This window comes from Fundulus heteroclitus, unplaced genomic scaffold, assembly GCF_011125445.2.
Source record: "Fundulus heteroclitus isolate FHET01 unplaced genomic scaffold, MU-UCD_Fhet_4.1 scaffold_99, whole genome shotgun sequence".
Taxonomy (NCBI): Eukaryota; Metazoa; Chordata; class Actinopteri; order Cyprinodontiformes; family Fundulidae; genus Fundulus; species Fundulus heteroclitus.
In genome coordinates, this window is record NW_023397461.1 from 360,188 (window position 1) to 373,117 (window position 12,930).

At 47.2% G+C, this 12,930-nt stretch overlaps 1 protein-coding gene, 1 non-coding gene and 1 pseudogene across 2 annotated transcripts in view; 1 reads left to right on the top strand and 2 right to left on the bottom strand.

The window, feature by feature from the left end:
* LOC118562601 overlaps positions 1-221 on the top strand; it is a 7,415-nt pseudogene extending 7,194 nt beyond the window's left edge.
* A 388-nt stretch (positions 222-609) lies between these two features.
* Positions 610-8,122, bottom strand: LOC105917351. The gene is made up of 3 exons (XR_004930692.1): positions 7,989-8,122; positions 7,786-7,926; positions 610-781 (listed from the first exon to the last, which is right to left on the bottom strand). It is a non-coding gene; the product is annotated as an uncharacterized LOC105917351 (transcript).
* Positions 8,123-10,200: 2,078 nt separating this feature from the next.
* Positions 10,201-12,930, bottom strand: part of ccdc88c (coiled-coil domain containing 88C) — a 39,902-nt gene continuing 37,172 nt past the window's right edge. The window contains exons 29-30 of the mRNA XM_036135049.1: positions 12,570-12,808; positions 10,201-11,939 (exon numbers count right to left, since the gene is read on the bottom strand). Coding sequence (XP_035990942.1) covers positions 11,259-11,939; positions 12,570-12,808 — 920 coding nt within the window. The 3' untranslated portion in view covers positions 10,201-11,258. The remainder of the gene's footprint in view (positions 11,940-12,569; positions 12,809-12,930) is intronic.

Sequence of the window (12,930 nt, forward strand, 5' to 3'; positions counted from 1 at the left end):
CCTTGGATCTGCTGCAGTGATTAGCCATCTGATCATGCTGACCATATGAAGGGACTTTTTTCCACTGATTCTCCAAAACCTCCAAGGATTGCAGAGAAATGTCCGTGTTGCAAAGGAGCTTGTACCAGAGCGGACTTTCCTGCGTACTCTGACCAAAGACAGCTAAATGTGGCGTCTACGTTTGCTGGGTGGTGAGGAGCAGCCGACACGTCCAGACCTGAACCAGAGACTGCAGCGTCTGTGCAGCTAGGCCACCTTTATGTGGCTTTTCTCAGCAGGAGGACACTTCATAGCATCCATGAGGGCTGTTCATGTGAGCTTCAGTCTTGCATTCAGTCGCTTATTATCACAGACCTTCTGCTTGTTTTTCTCTAAACTCACTGTAACCTTCACCTTGTTCTGGGTTTGTTTCTGAACGTCAAGTCGCTTCTTTAGGCGTGGCTTTCTCTGACAGGACCCCTTCTTCTGGTTATCGCGCCGCGCAAAAAGAGCTATTAGCTAACATCAGTCCCCCCCCCCAATTAGCTCATCTGGCATCACAATGTTTGAGTCAGGAAACTGGCTCATCTGTCTCCATCTGAACCATCGGTCTCTGCAATAACAAAGCCACTCACCACCAACACCAGGATGTAGACGCAGGAGAAGACGTACTGGTGGATCTCATGGCTGATGGTGCAGTTAATCACGTCGTCTTTAGACATGATCGACACCCCCTCAGCCTGCATCATAACTGGCTTATGGCCGCTCTGATCCTCCTGCAGGACGTCCAGCTGGATCCGGTCTGTGGAGAACACGAGACTTTGGATTAGAAGACAATCGTTTAAGATTGATGCCGATCCGTTGGATCTCCCTTAACAGGTGTTAACTGGAAGAGGAGCAGAAACTGATCCATCCATTTACTCACTCTGCTGAGTTCTCCTACTGCTCTCCAATCTGCATTGTCTGTTGTTGTTTCATCTTTTAACTTTTTGTTCTCTGTCATTTTTCTCTTCATAGAAGGTACACCTGGTCTGGTGTTCTGTTAGCTGTGACATCATCAGGGGAGGCAGATCATCCTCTATTACCATCTACCATAGAAAGTACTCCTGGGTCAATGTTCCCTAGCAGTGGGAGACATCCGGCCCTGTCCCAATACTCCCACTGAACCCTACACCCTTCTATGAAGTGTGCACCTGGTGGAAGTGCTCATAAGGGTTTGAGTGTGCAGGTTACAAGCGTCCAAACCAGGAGGGTTGGGACACTATGGCTTAAAACGACGCATCTTTACTGCTAAAAATGATTAAAATTGCAAAAAGCAATCGTTTTGAGAGAAAAAGTGCAGGAACTGAAATCTGAGAGGATTGGGCAGAGCAGAGCGGGTAAAAATGAATGGAAAATAACATTGTTAAATATATACCCAAAATAGATATAAAATATGTAAAAAATTTATTTTGTGTGCCTTTCATTAATGATAGCACCTTAAGACTCTTTTATTGTCACCATGGTGACACCGGCTTAGGATACAGACACACTTAGTAATTATAGTTTTTTCCCACATTGTAACATGAAAGTTGGTAATATTGCAGACAAGAAGCATAATTGTTCAGAAACAAAGTCAATAAATAGACGAGCAAAACATAACTTGGTGCTTTCAGACATTTTAAGATGCAAAAACATCAAACAAATTTAACAAAGCAGAGAGAATAAAGTTAAACCATCTGCTACAGTTTAAGGAAATTAAACAGAACTACCAAATTTGTTTTAAGCAACAAAAACTGGTGATTGGTCGTTTATTTAAGGTGGCAGTAGATCAAACATTTTCACCTTGTGGATCAAAAGGTCACTTGCAGCAGTGAATTGTGGGTAATACACTTCAGCGAAGACTTCAAAGAGGGCGTGGCTAAACGCCATAATGGAGAATTGGGACACACCCCGCACCCTCAGCGGGACGCACACTTCAGGTCACTAGGGTGGAAGAGCGAGTGTTGGAACGCGGCCCCTGGCTGGGAGGAGACAGGAAGGCCCGCCATCTGGATCCAGAGGGTTCTGAACATGTCACCGGGTCAGAACCATCAATCCTCCAAACAGAACCTTTTTGGGACAAATCTGAAAAAAGTCCTGAAATTTAAACTGTGATTGTAGAAACCTGGAAAATGGATCAAAGTGATGACTGGGTCGGGTAAAGTCCAACTTTCTGTGACCCGTTTAAAGGTGGAAGGCTGGTTCTGACGGAAAGGATGGCTGAGATTTAAAACGCCAAACAGGATTGGTCCACACCTGTCCCCAGGTGAGCAGCTCCTCTCTGTGCCTCCTGTCAGTCGCAGGAGAACCTCCTGATTGGGTTGGTTCCGTCCAGCTGGAGCGTTGAGGTTCTCCTGCTGACCAGAACTCCTGTTGCTCCATCTGCAGAGCACCGCCCTAGTTGTCCGGGTTCTGGACATTTAACTGACCCAAACCACAGATCCACTCCAGGCTGATGTTCTGTTCTGTTCATGTTCTGTCAGGGTTCTGTTCTGTTCTGTCAGGGTTCTGTTCATGTTCTGTTAGGGTTCTGGACATCGTTAACTGACCCAAACCACAGATCCACTCCAGCTCTTGTGACAGGCTGACAGAATTAGGTCTGAACAGCAGAGGCATTCTCTGGTCGGGGCGGGTTCTGTTAGGGTTCTGTTCTGTCCATGTTCTGTTTGAGTTCTGTTCTGTTCTGGTTCTGTTTGAGTTGTGATCTGGTTCTGTTCGGGGTCAGTCCTAGACCCTGGTGTTAAAACCTCCATGTTGACTCCAGGTTTTTCCTGCTGGTTGAGGTTCTGATGAAGTTCTGATGAAGTTCTGATGAAGAACCCTGCATCAGGAAGTCCAGCTGGGGGAAATGATCAGACCCTCAGCAGCTCTGAGTCCAACGGGCCGGTTCTGGCTCACCCTGGATGGTTCTGGCAGCCGGACGCTGTCTCTGAGGCAGTCGCAGATCTGACGTAGATCTTGGTGACCCAGATGCTGAAACGTTTGACCGCCGCCGCTTGTTGCTGGCACCAGAGCGCCGTAACCGACCCGTTGGACCAGAACCAGCTGATCACACGGAACCCAAAGTCATCGCTGACTGTGGACCTCCAGCACCGAGCCCTCTCCCTCTGCTGAGGATGTGTTGCCTCCACCAGAAGGTTCTGGTAAGGTTCTGTTAAGCCGGGCTTTTAGTCTGGACTTGTCCTCTTGGTGCCGTTCAGCTGCTTGGGTCCAGGGTCCGGTTCTTTCAGGCCTGAAGCCTCCAGGGGAACCAGGTCAGCTGCTGCCTGGTGGTCAGCGCAGGTACTGCACCTTCAGTTTCATCACGTGACGGGACCTCCTGGAGCTCCGATGGTCAGAGAGCAGCAGGTGGAGTCCTACCTGCAGCAGGTGGAGTCCACCTGGTGGAGTCCACCTGGTGCAGGTTCACATTTCCTGGAACAGGAATCTGCTCCTTTGATCAACCATCCAGGTAGAGAATCAGCGAAACGACTCCAAAGACCTGCAGAGGTTTCCTGAGCCTGTAGACGGAGGCGACACCATCATGGACAGGTGTCCAGCTGTCCAGGTGTCCAGGTGTCCAGGTGTCCAGGTGTCCATCACTGACTCCCATGGGAGAAGAAGACTCGGGTCACTGGTTGTTCACAGAGTTCTGGATCCAAGCACATTCATGGAAAGTTGAGTGGAAGGAAAAAGGACCTCAGCAGAATCAGAATCACAGGCTCAGCGTGCAGAACTGAGGTAGAACTAAATAAATAGATGTTCTGAAGAACCAAGCAGCCCGTCAGGCTCCTGTAACGGGTTCAGAACATCATGGATAATTTAAAGGTTCTGTTTAAGCTGTCGGGTTGAGCAGAACCTTCAGGTCTTTCTGGTTAAAAGCAGCTTTTATCAGAGGACAGCAGGAAACGTGGACCTGATTGGTGAGAAGTTCCAGCTGTGACCGGCAGACGTGGCCGACTCGTCCTCCACCACCTCCACCCATGGCTGAGACCCGGGAACCACTCGGTTCCCCTCAGCAGGACCTGGTTCCCTCATGGGCCTCAGATAAACAGAACAAACTGGAAGCAGGTTTCCCAGAACCATCAGACTGCTGGACTGGTTATGGTTTTTAGTGTTTGGACCCCGGTGAGCCGGTCCAGAATCTCTCCTTCAGACCCGGACGGTACTTGGTATTCATGGTTCCCCTCCTCAGCTCAGCGTGTTCCCACCGCTACCCCAGACTGGGCTGGTCGTCTCTTTCTGCTGCTGTCTGCAGAGCTCAGGCCACTCTTTTCATGGATGAATGAGGTCAGTCTCCACTGGACCCGACCACAGCCCAGAATCTGGGCCCGCAGCCAGCAGGAGAAAAAATGGATGCTGCAGCTATCTGAGCACAGGTCCCAACTATTAACCCTGCCATGTACGCCGCCTGTCACCAGAAGTTCTGCTGCCGACCGGTTCTGCTGCCGACCGGTTCTGCTGCCGACCGGTTCTGCTGCCGACCGGTTCTTTGACCCAGACGCATGCAGCCATGTCTGAACCTGACAGCTGGAGAGACATTTATCTGACTCTGCCTTCGTCTCTACCAGACGCCGCTTTAAATACTTTTTATATTTATACGTCAGCAGCTCACTCTGGTAGCACAGGAAGTTTTATGAAATATTTTCACATCCTGTTGGTGTATTAGTTGTTAATTTGGTGTTTTATGCTCATCAAGCCTTTCGTGTTTATTTTTAATAACAGGAAGTATGTACTGCACATGTGCAGCAGGGGTTAAAATAAGGAAGCGGCTAACGGCTATTAGCATCTCCCAGTGTAACAATGAAGAAAGGTCCAACATCCAGTGGGAAAAAAAACTTAAATGATCTGATTCCTGGAGGGAAAAGCCTGGAATGTCTCTGGGAATCCAGTCTGAACGTCGGTGTTCTCTGAAGCTAAACCCGCCGAGGCTCAGATGTGACGCAGAGTTGACTGACGTGAGTAAATGTTCTGATATGAGGTTCTGTAAATTGTTTATTTAATTAACAACGTTGGTCTTCATCACCCAGAGCTGCTCCTTTACTGTGAGGCGTTGCAGAGAGTCAGGCTCAGTCTGATATTATTTAATACTGAGTTATTAATTAAGCAAACCAGCATTATGATAGTTCTGCAGTACTGCCACCAGATGGCGCCACATCTGTTAATATCTGCTAATCGCACCCAGTGTTGGGTCTATTTTTATTCACAAAAAGGACCATCAAACATTATCAGGATGGAGGCTTGGTGTATGTAAGCTTATTTTATCATGATCTAACGGTTTCTAGTCTTTTTTATAAACATATAACGTGGCTATATATCTTTAAATAGAACAAAGCTCCCAAAATAATTCACACCCAAGAAACTTTCTCACACTGTGTCCCATTGAACAAGGTTCTCCTGGTCCACCAGAAACTCTGCAGCACGACTATGAAACCGTGTCCAACGTGGCTGGAAGGAAGGAACAACTCAACAGAACGCTTGTCTCCGGTCCACTGTCAACCACCAGATGTTCAGGACTGGCCTGGAGACATTTTAGGTCCAAAGAATGTTTTCAGGACCACAGTCAAGGCAGATGGTCTGGTGTGAGACCGTGTGTTCCTGCAGAGAACGTAAAACTGTTTATGTGGAAAAAGGTGAGAGTCACACAATCACTGCTGATGTACAGTGTTCTACTGAGACGACTAAACTGGCGTCTCAGTAGAACACTGCCGCGGTTTTAGAGGTTCTACCAGCAGGTCATCTTCACCACAGAGAGCTTTTAAATCCCCCCAGAGGGTTCTGGTTTGTTAGGTCTCAAACCAGGACTTCCCTCTTCCTCAGATAAATCCTGATAAAGCTTGACTTTCTAAACTCAAAGTGGACCTGAGAACTCAACATTCCCACTAGAACCAAGGTTCTGCAGAACCTCATTGGACAGCAGGAGCCTGGAGCAAAGTTCCTTGATCTGATCAATCCTCCTACTGAAGATCTGGAGAAGAACATTTGAGAGCTGATCTAATCCATGTTGCTTCTCCTTCAGGGCAGTGGACCTCCTCCCTATCCTGGCACAGAAAAAGAGGGGGAACTTCTTCTTTCAGCATCCAGGAACAGTGTGGAGAACTGTGGAGAGGATGTTTTAACTGGACAGAGAACCATGAACCTCTTCAGATTAGAACCCCACAGAGAACCTGTTCTCAAAAAGCAGAAGCAGAAGCTAGCAAACTGTGACCAACAGAGAAACGGACAGTTTCTTAGTAACCATTGATGACGCCATCATCTGCCCCCCCCCAGGTTAGGAGTCTGGGTGTCTTCCTCCACAGAACCACACACCTACACAGCATCCTACTCACAAACCACTTCCTGTTGATGGCTTCCTCACTTCTCACATGCATCCTCTCCTCCTGGTGTCACTGAGTATTATTAGCAGAAACTCCATCCAGCCCAGAACTCACCGCTTCATCACAGCCACCAACGGTTCCTCTGGTTCCTCAACGGTTCCACTGGCTCCCAGTTCTATTTCTGTCAGTTTTCAATCCTCCTCCTCCTCAGTCCATATATATATATATATATATATATATATATATATATATATATATATATATATATATATATATATATATATATATATATATATATATATATATTTCCAGGTCATTTCAGTGTAAGACTCTGGAATGACCTGGAAATTTTAAACCTTTTTTAAGGCTTTGAAAGAAACTGTGTATAAATGTGGATATAAACAAATATCATGCACATGCACAAATATATGAATGAATTATTGTTGTTGGTGTGAAACCTCAGGATTAGATGTGAGAGAGTGAAAAAATGAACAATAAAACTTTATTAAAATGTAAAATTAGTATTACTTTATATGTAAATGCTTAATACCACGTCCATCTGTGTTATGAAAAGTATTTTGCCATGAAATATTTATTTCCACATTGTGTAAACCTCAGGCTGTTATAATTAGTATTTAGACATTATTGGCCAGAGTTTAACATTTTATGGCACCAGGATGTTTTTTATTACTTAAAAAATAAAAATATTTTTGAACAAGCATGTTTTTAATTAGTGTCATTTATTGCAAAATTCATATTAAAATGGCCAAATAGGCTTTTACACTTTCAGAAATAAAAGCATAAAATATGCGATTAATTTGCGATATATGAAGTTCTACTGGGTACTAAATGAGGTTCTACTGGCAGATAAATGAGGTTCTACTGGGTACTAAATGAGGTTCTACTGGCAGATAAATGAGGTTCTACTGGGTACTAAATGAGGTTCTACTGGGTACTAAATGAGGTTCTACTGGTAGATAAATGAGGTTCTACAGCTTAAAGAGCGCGTGGCCCGCGGACCTTTGCTGTGGTTCTTCTTTTTCTCAACGCATTTCCTGTCGTTCTGCTGTAAAGGCCTCTGGTGCAAAAAGCGCCGTCATGTTCTGGGAGGTTCTGCAGACTGCTGCATCATGATCTGGACCTGCATGGTCTACTGGGTACTAAATGAGGATCTGGACCTGCATGGTCTACTGGGTACTAAATGAGGATCTGGACCTGCATGGTCCAGATCATCAGAACCTGTTGAGGTTCTCCCGGACTGACTGCATCCTCGGAACAAAACGTTTTTCTGTCATTTCTAGTAGAAGAAAGGAGGAAGTCAGAGAACGAGGAGTTCTAGAACCGGACCTCTGATTGGACTCTGGCTGAACTCCATCAGCTGGTCCCTCAGAGTCCGGACTGGACCCCAAACCCGACAGAACCTGCACGTGGAGCCAGAACCACGCCCTCACACCACATCACCATGGCAACGTCGCTCAGGTATCCCTACCGTCAGCTGGATGTCCAGGTGTCCTCCTCTGCTCCTCGCATCTCCTGCATGCAGAACCTTCCTGGTCCACAGCAGAACCCTCCTGGTCCAGAACAGAACCCTCCTGGTCCAGAACAGAACCCTCCTGGTCCAGAACAGAACCTTCCTGGTCAGAGCAGAACCCTCCTGGTCCAGAACAGAACCTTCCTGGTCCAGAACAGAACCGGCGTCTCGGTCCGCGGATGAATCCTGAAGCCTAAACCAGACGCGCCTGGACTTGAAGCAGAGGAGGAGGAAGAGGAAGAGGAAGAGGAGAGAGAAGTTTGTCTCCCACGCGCTGCGTCAGGCTGGCCGCGCGCTCATCTCTGCCGCAGATGGCGCGTGCGCAGCCTGAGTCCGGACGTCATGAGCCTGTGGGGGCTGCCCCAGCATCCGGAGCCGCTCAGCAAGGCAGCATCTGGGTCACGCCTACCCCCGGCAGCGCATCAGGTAGCGGGGACAGTTCTGGTTCTGACCGCAGCGGTTCTGGCAGACCGGAACCGGGCCGCGATCCATTCATCTTCCTCAGCCTGAACCACATGGAGGAAGGCACCTTAGTCCAGGTGTGGAACCTCCTCCCAGAACCTTGCGGAGGGAAAGTATTCACACCCTGATAGGCTGGGCTGTTAATGGCCTAGTCAAAGTTCATGTTGGAGAACCTTCTATTGTGTGTGAATTTAAAGAGCAGAACCTTCTGGACCGGGCTGACGCGGGTTCTGACCGAACAGCTAATGGGTTCTGACTGTTCTTGGAGCTGAAGTTGATGTTTGGACTGGGCCTGAACAGTTTTACAATATAATCACAATTTATCTGCGATGTTTGGCTACAGAACAATTAAAGGATCAGACGTTCTTTAGGTGTCGGTAAAATGTTTAAAATGGAGGAGATTTATTTATTTATAGTTTATATAATCAGAAGCTTTCAGGAATCTCTCCACAGCTTTAAGTAGTTTAATACATAAACTGGTTTGATGTTTAACTTAATTAAAAGCTGTTCTCTTTAATAATGATGTTCTGATTAATAGAACCTGTTCCATTTCTAGTTTTAAATATTCCTTGTTGACAAACATCTTTTATCTTCAGGACTTTTTGTTGCTGCTGTGATTCATGCAGTCAGAATTTAAAGTCAGAATTAAATCAAAATGATGTTTTTATCAAAACCATGGAGCCCTGGTTTGGGCCCGGGTCTGTTTGGTTCTGCAGGTTCCACTAGATGGTGAACGGCTGCAGAACATTTAGAACCAACTGTTGTTAGGCAGAACGCAGGTCTGGTAGCGCTACCATGTGGGTCAGGCTGGATGCTACTGGCAGGAAGCATGCTGGAGAAAAAAGGTTCTCCAGAACCAACCGGACCTGCAGCTGAAAGTTCTGTTAACGCCGATGGACAGAGCAGGAGAACCAGCAGGAGAACCAGCAGGAGGTCCAGCAGGAGAACCAGCAGGAGGTCCAGCAGGAGGTCAGAGGAGGTCTTTCAGGCCAGGAAGCATTGAATCAGCAGCACACAGTTTAACACAGTTTAGATTTAGAAAGCTTTATTTCTACACAGCGTCGTCTGCAGAACCAAAGGTTCTGGTCCGTTTCAGCAGTTGTCACGTCACAGCAGACAGCAGACGTTAAGCAGACGGCTAAAGTTCACATGATAGTCTCTAACGTCTAAACGGGTCGGTTCTTCTGGTTCCGACTTTTACAAAAACTAAAAATGTACAAAAGTTACAGGAGAATAATTTACATGTTGCAAATTGTTTCTATTCAGAGTGCAGAAAGAGTCATTTTCAGTGTTGCATCATCACCATCTTCATCATCATCATCACCTTCATCATCATCATCACCATCTTCATCATCATCACCTTCACCATCTTCATCATCATCATCATTACCTTCATCATCATCATCATCACCATCTTCATCACCATCTTCATCATCATCATCACCATCTTCATCATCATCATCATCACCTTCACCATCTTCATCATCATCATCATCATTACCTTCATCATCATCATCATCACCATCTTCATCATCATCATCATCATCATCATCTTCATCATCATCACCATCACCACATTCATCATCATCACCTTCATCATCACCATCATCTTCATCATCATCATCACCATCTTCATCATCATCATCACCTTCATCATCGTCATCATCAGGGCTTTTGATGGTTCCTGTCAGTTAAATGGAAAGCAGCTGAGCAGAATCAGAACTTTTCGGGTTCTGGGTTCTTTCAAAGAGAAAATAAGGTCCAGAATGAAAGTTCTGTCTGGAACACCTGGGGGGTAAATGTGAGGCAGATGGTTCTGCGCACAGGTTCCCTACATTCACCAGAGAAACTCAGCAGGTTCTGGTTCTGTGTTACCATCTAAACCGGGTCTGAAGCCCATTCAGTTCTTTAGGGTGTTCTGCCCCCCCCCCCCCGAGGAGCGTGAGCCGCATGTCTGGTTAGAAGGCGGCCATGTTGGAAACACCAGGCTGCAGAGTCGTTGGCCGCGCTGAACGAAGGAACCAGAACCTTCTGCTGGGCTCACGGGTCAGTTTAATGCATCCGCAGTGGTTCCTGTAGCTGACCGGACCAGTTAAGCAGAACCTTCAGGTCCAGTTTCTCCAGAACTATCAGAGATGAAACCTAGAGTGGTTGAGAGCGGGAGTGGCTCTCTGGACTCTGATTGGACAGAAACCAGGAAGTCCTCTAGCAGCTGGAGACTGAAACACCTACGACTGGATGGAGAAACCGTTTGGATCCAGAAGGTTCTGAATATTTCTGGACAGGGGAACCAGAACTCACTGCACGCTGTTCCTGACTGAACTGGGTTCTGAGGTTCTATATACGTGAGGTTTTAGTTTAGTACATATCAATGTAACATTAAAGCCCAGAACCTGGATCCAGGTCCGGTTCTGATCAGCAGTCAGTGCTGGTGAAGACAGAACCAGACCTTGTTTCTCTGGTGGATCTCCAGCAGAACCTTAACTCCTCCAGACGGTCCATGTGAGCTGAAGCTCCTGGTTCCAGAACCACAGCTGAGCTCTCAGCCCAAACACAGCGGTTTCCTCAGCGCCGCCTCCCCCCCCCCCGGGCCGGGCCGGGCGGTTTTGGTTGGCTCGGCTGGAGCTGTGCTTCCAGTAAAGTGTCAGAGTGTTGCATGCTGGGACAGGAGCTAAAGATGGAGGGAGGAAGGGTGTAATTAGGCGGGAGGCTCCGCTTTCTTCCAGTGTTTGTTCCCAGCAGTGAAATTCAGCAGGATACATTCACTTTCTACTGTCTGCTCCGAGGTCGGTTCTGTAGAACCGGGCCCGTTCTTAGTGTTCTGGTACATTTTCTCTGTTCCGCTCAGATTGAGGATCGGTACAAACCTCCACAGCTGCTGCTTAGAGGAGCAGAACTTTATCAGAGGGGTCCGGGGACGTCCTGAGGCCCCGGTTCTGATCCAGGACGTAGCCGGGCCCGCCCAGCGTTTAGACGCAGCCGTACTCGTACCACACCGTCTGCGGGTCGTTGTTGGGGTCCGGGGAGGCCGGCGTGCTCTTGGGACGCTCCAGGGAGCCCTCCTTGATGGAGAGGGAGGAGTCTCCGGGGCGCTCCTCCCTCAGGATGTCGCCTCCCTCCGAGGCTTCGCCGGGCGGCACGGTCCTGACGGGCGTCACCATGGCGACCTCTCCGCGGGGGCCGTTCCTGGAGACGGAGCTCCGCCCCCTGTCCCGCTCCCTCTCTGCGCTCCTCTCCGTCTGCAGGTTGAGGGAGGTGGAGTGGTGGACGGTGGGAGTCAGGAGGTCAGCCGCTCCAAAGCGAGCCGACATGGGGCGCTCGCGGTGGGAGGCCCCGCCTCCTTGGCGACGGACCACGCCGTCTGCCTCGTTTCCACGGTAACTGTCTGGCCCCTGGGACCGCAGCAGGTCGGCGGAGGCCAGGCTGAAGGCTCTGCTTAGCGATTGGCCGGTTCTCTGGGAGGCTGGTGATTGGCCGACCGGCTGACGAGGGGAAGGCTTCACACTCTGACCCGGCCTCTGATTGGACGAGTGGACGGTGGGCGAGACGTAGCTGGTGGGCGTGGCCTGATCTCTGGCAGAGGGGGCTGAGGGGGCGGGGCTTCTGGTGAAGTAGTCAGTCATCAACTCATCGGTGCTTCCTGTAGACAGCTGAAAATAACACGAAACGATAATTAATGTTATAATTAACTTTAGAATTAATGTTTAATGAATGTTATAATTAAAGTTTTAATTAAAGTTATAATTAATGTTATAACTAATGTTATAATCAATGTTATAATTAACGTTATAATAAACGTTATAACTAACATTATAATTACCGTTATAATGAATGTTAGAACTAATAGTATAATAATTGTTATAATTAACGTTTATTGAATGTTATAATTACCGTAATTTGACATTATAATTAACGTTATAACTAATGTTATAATTAACGTTACAATGAATGTTAGAATGATTGTTATACTTACGGTTTATTGAATGTTATAATTAACATAATTGACATTATAATTAATGTTATAACTAATGGTATAATAATTGTTATAATTAACGTTTATTGAATGTTATAATTAACATAATTGACATTATAATTTATGTTATAACTAATGGTATAATAATTGTTATAATTAACGTTTATTGAATGTTATAATTAACATAATTGACATTATAATCTATGTTATAACTAATGGTATAATGATTGTTATAATTAACGTTTATTGAATGTTATAATTAAAGTTATAATTAAAGTTTAATGAACAGAGTGGTGGCGGTCGTCACCAGCGGAGGAGACAGCAGGTTGCTCTCCTCTAGGAACTCCTCCAGCGTCACCATCTCACTTCCTGGAGAACCTGGGCGTGGCTTAGTCCTGCATCCACCCCCTCGCTGTGGTTGGGCCCTCTGGGGGGTGTGGTCATAAGGGAGGGTGGAGCTCCGTGACAGGCTCTGCTGTGATTGGCTGAGAACCATGACGTCATCACTGGACAGGCTGGCTGAGCGCAGCTGGCGATCAGAAGCATCTGAGAGGAGGAAGAAACCGGTTCTGGTTCTGGTCGGTGTGAAAGTCAATGGTTCTGGTCTGTGTGTGGGTCACTGGTTCTGGTTCTGGTCTGTGTGTGGGTCACTGGTTCTGGTTCTGGTC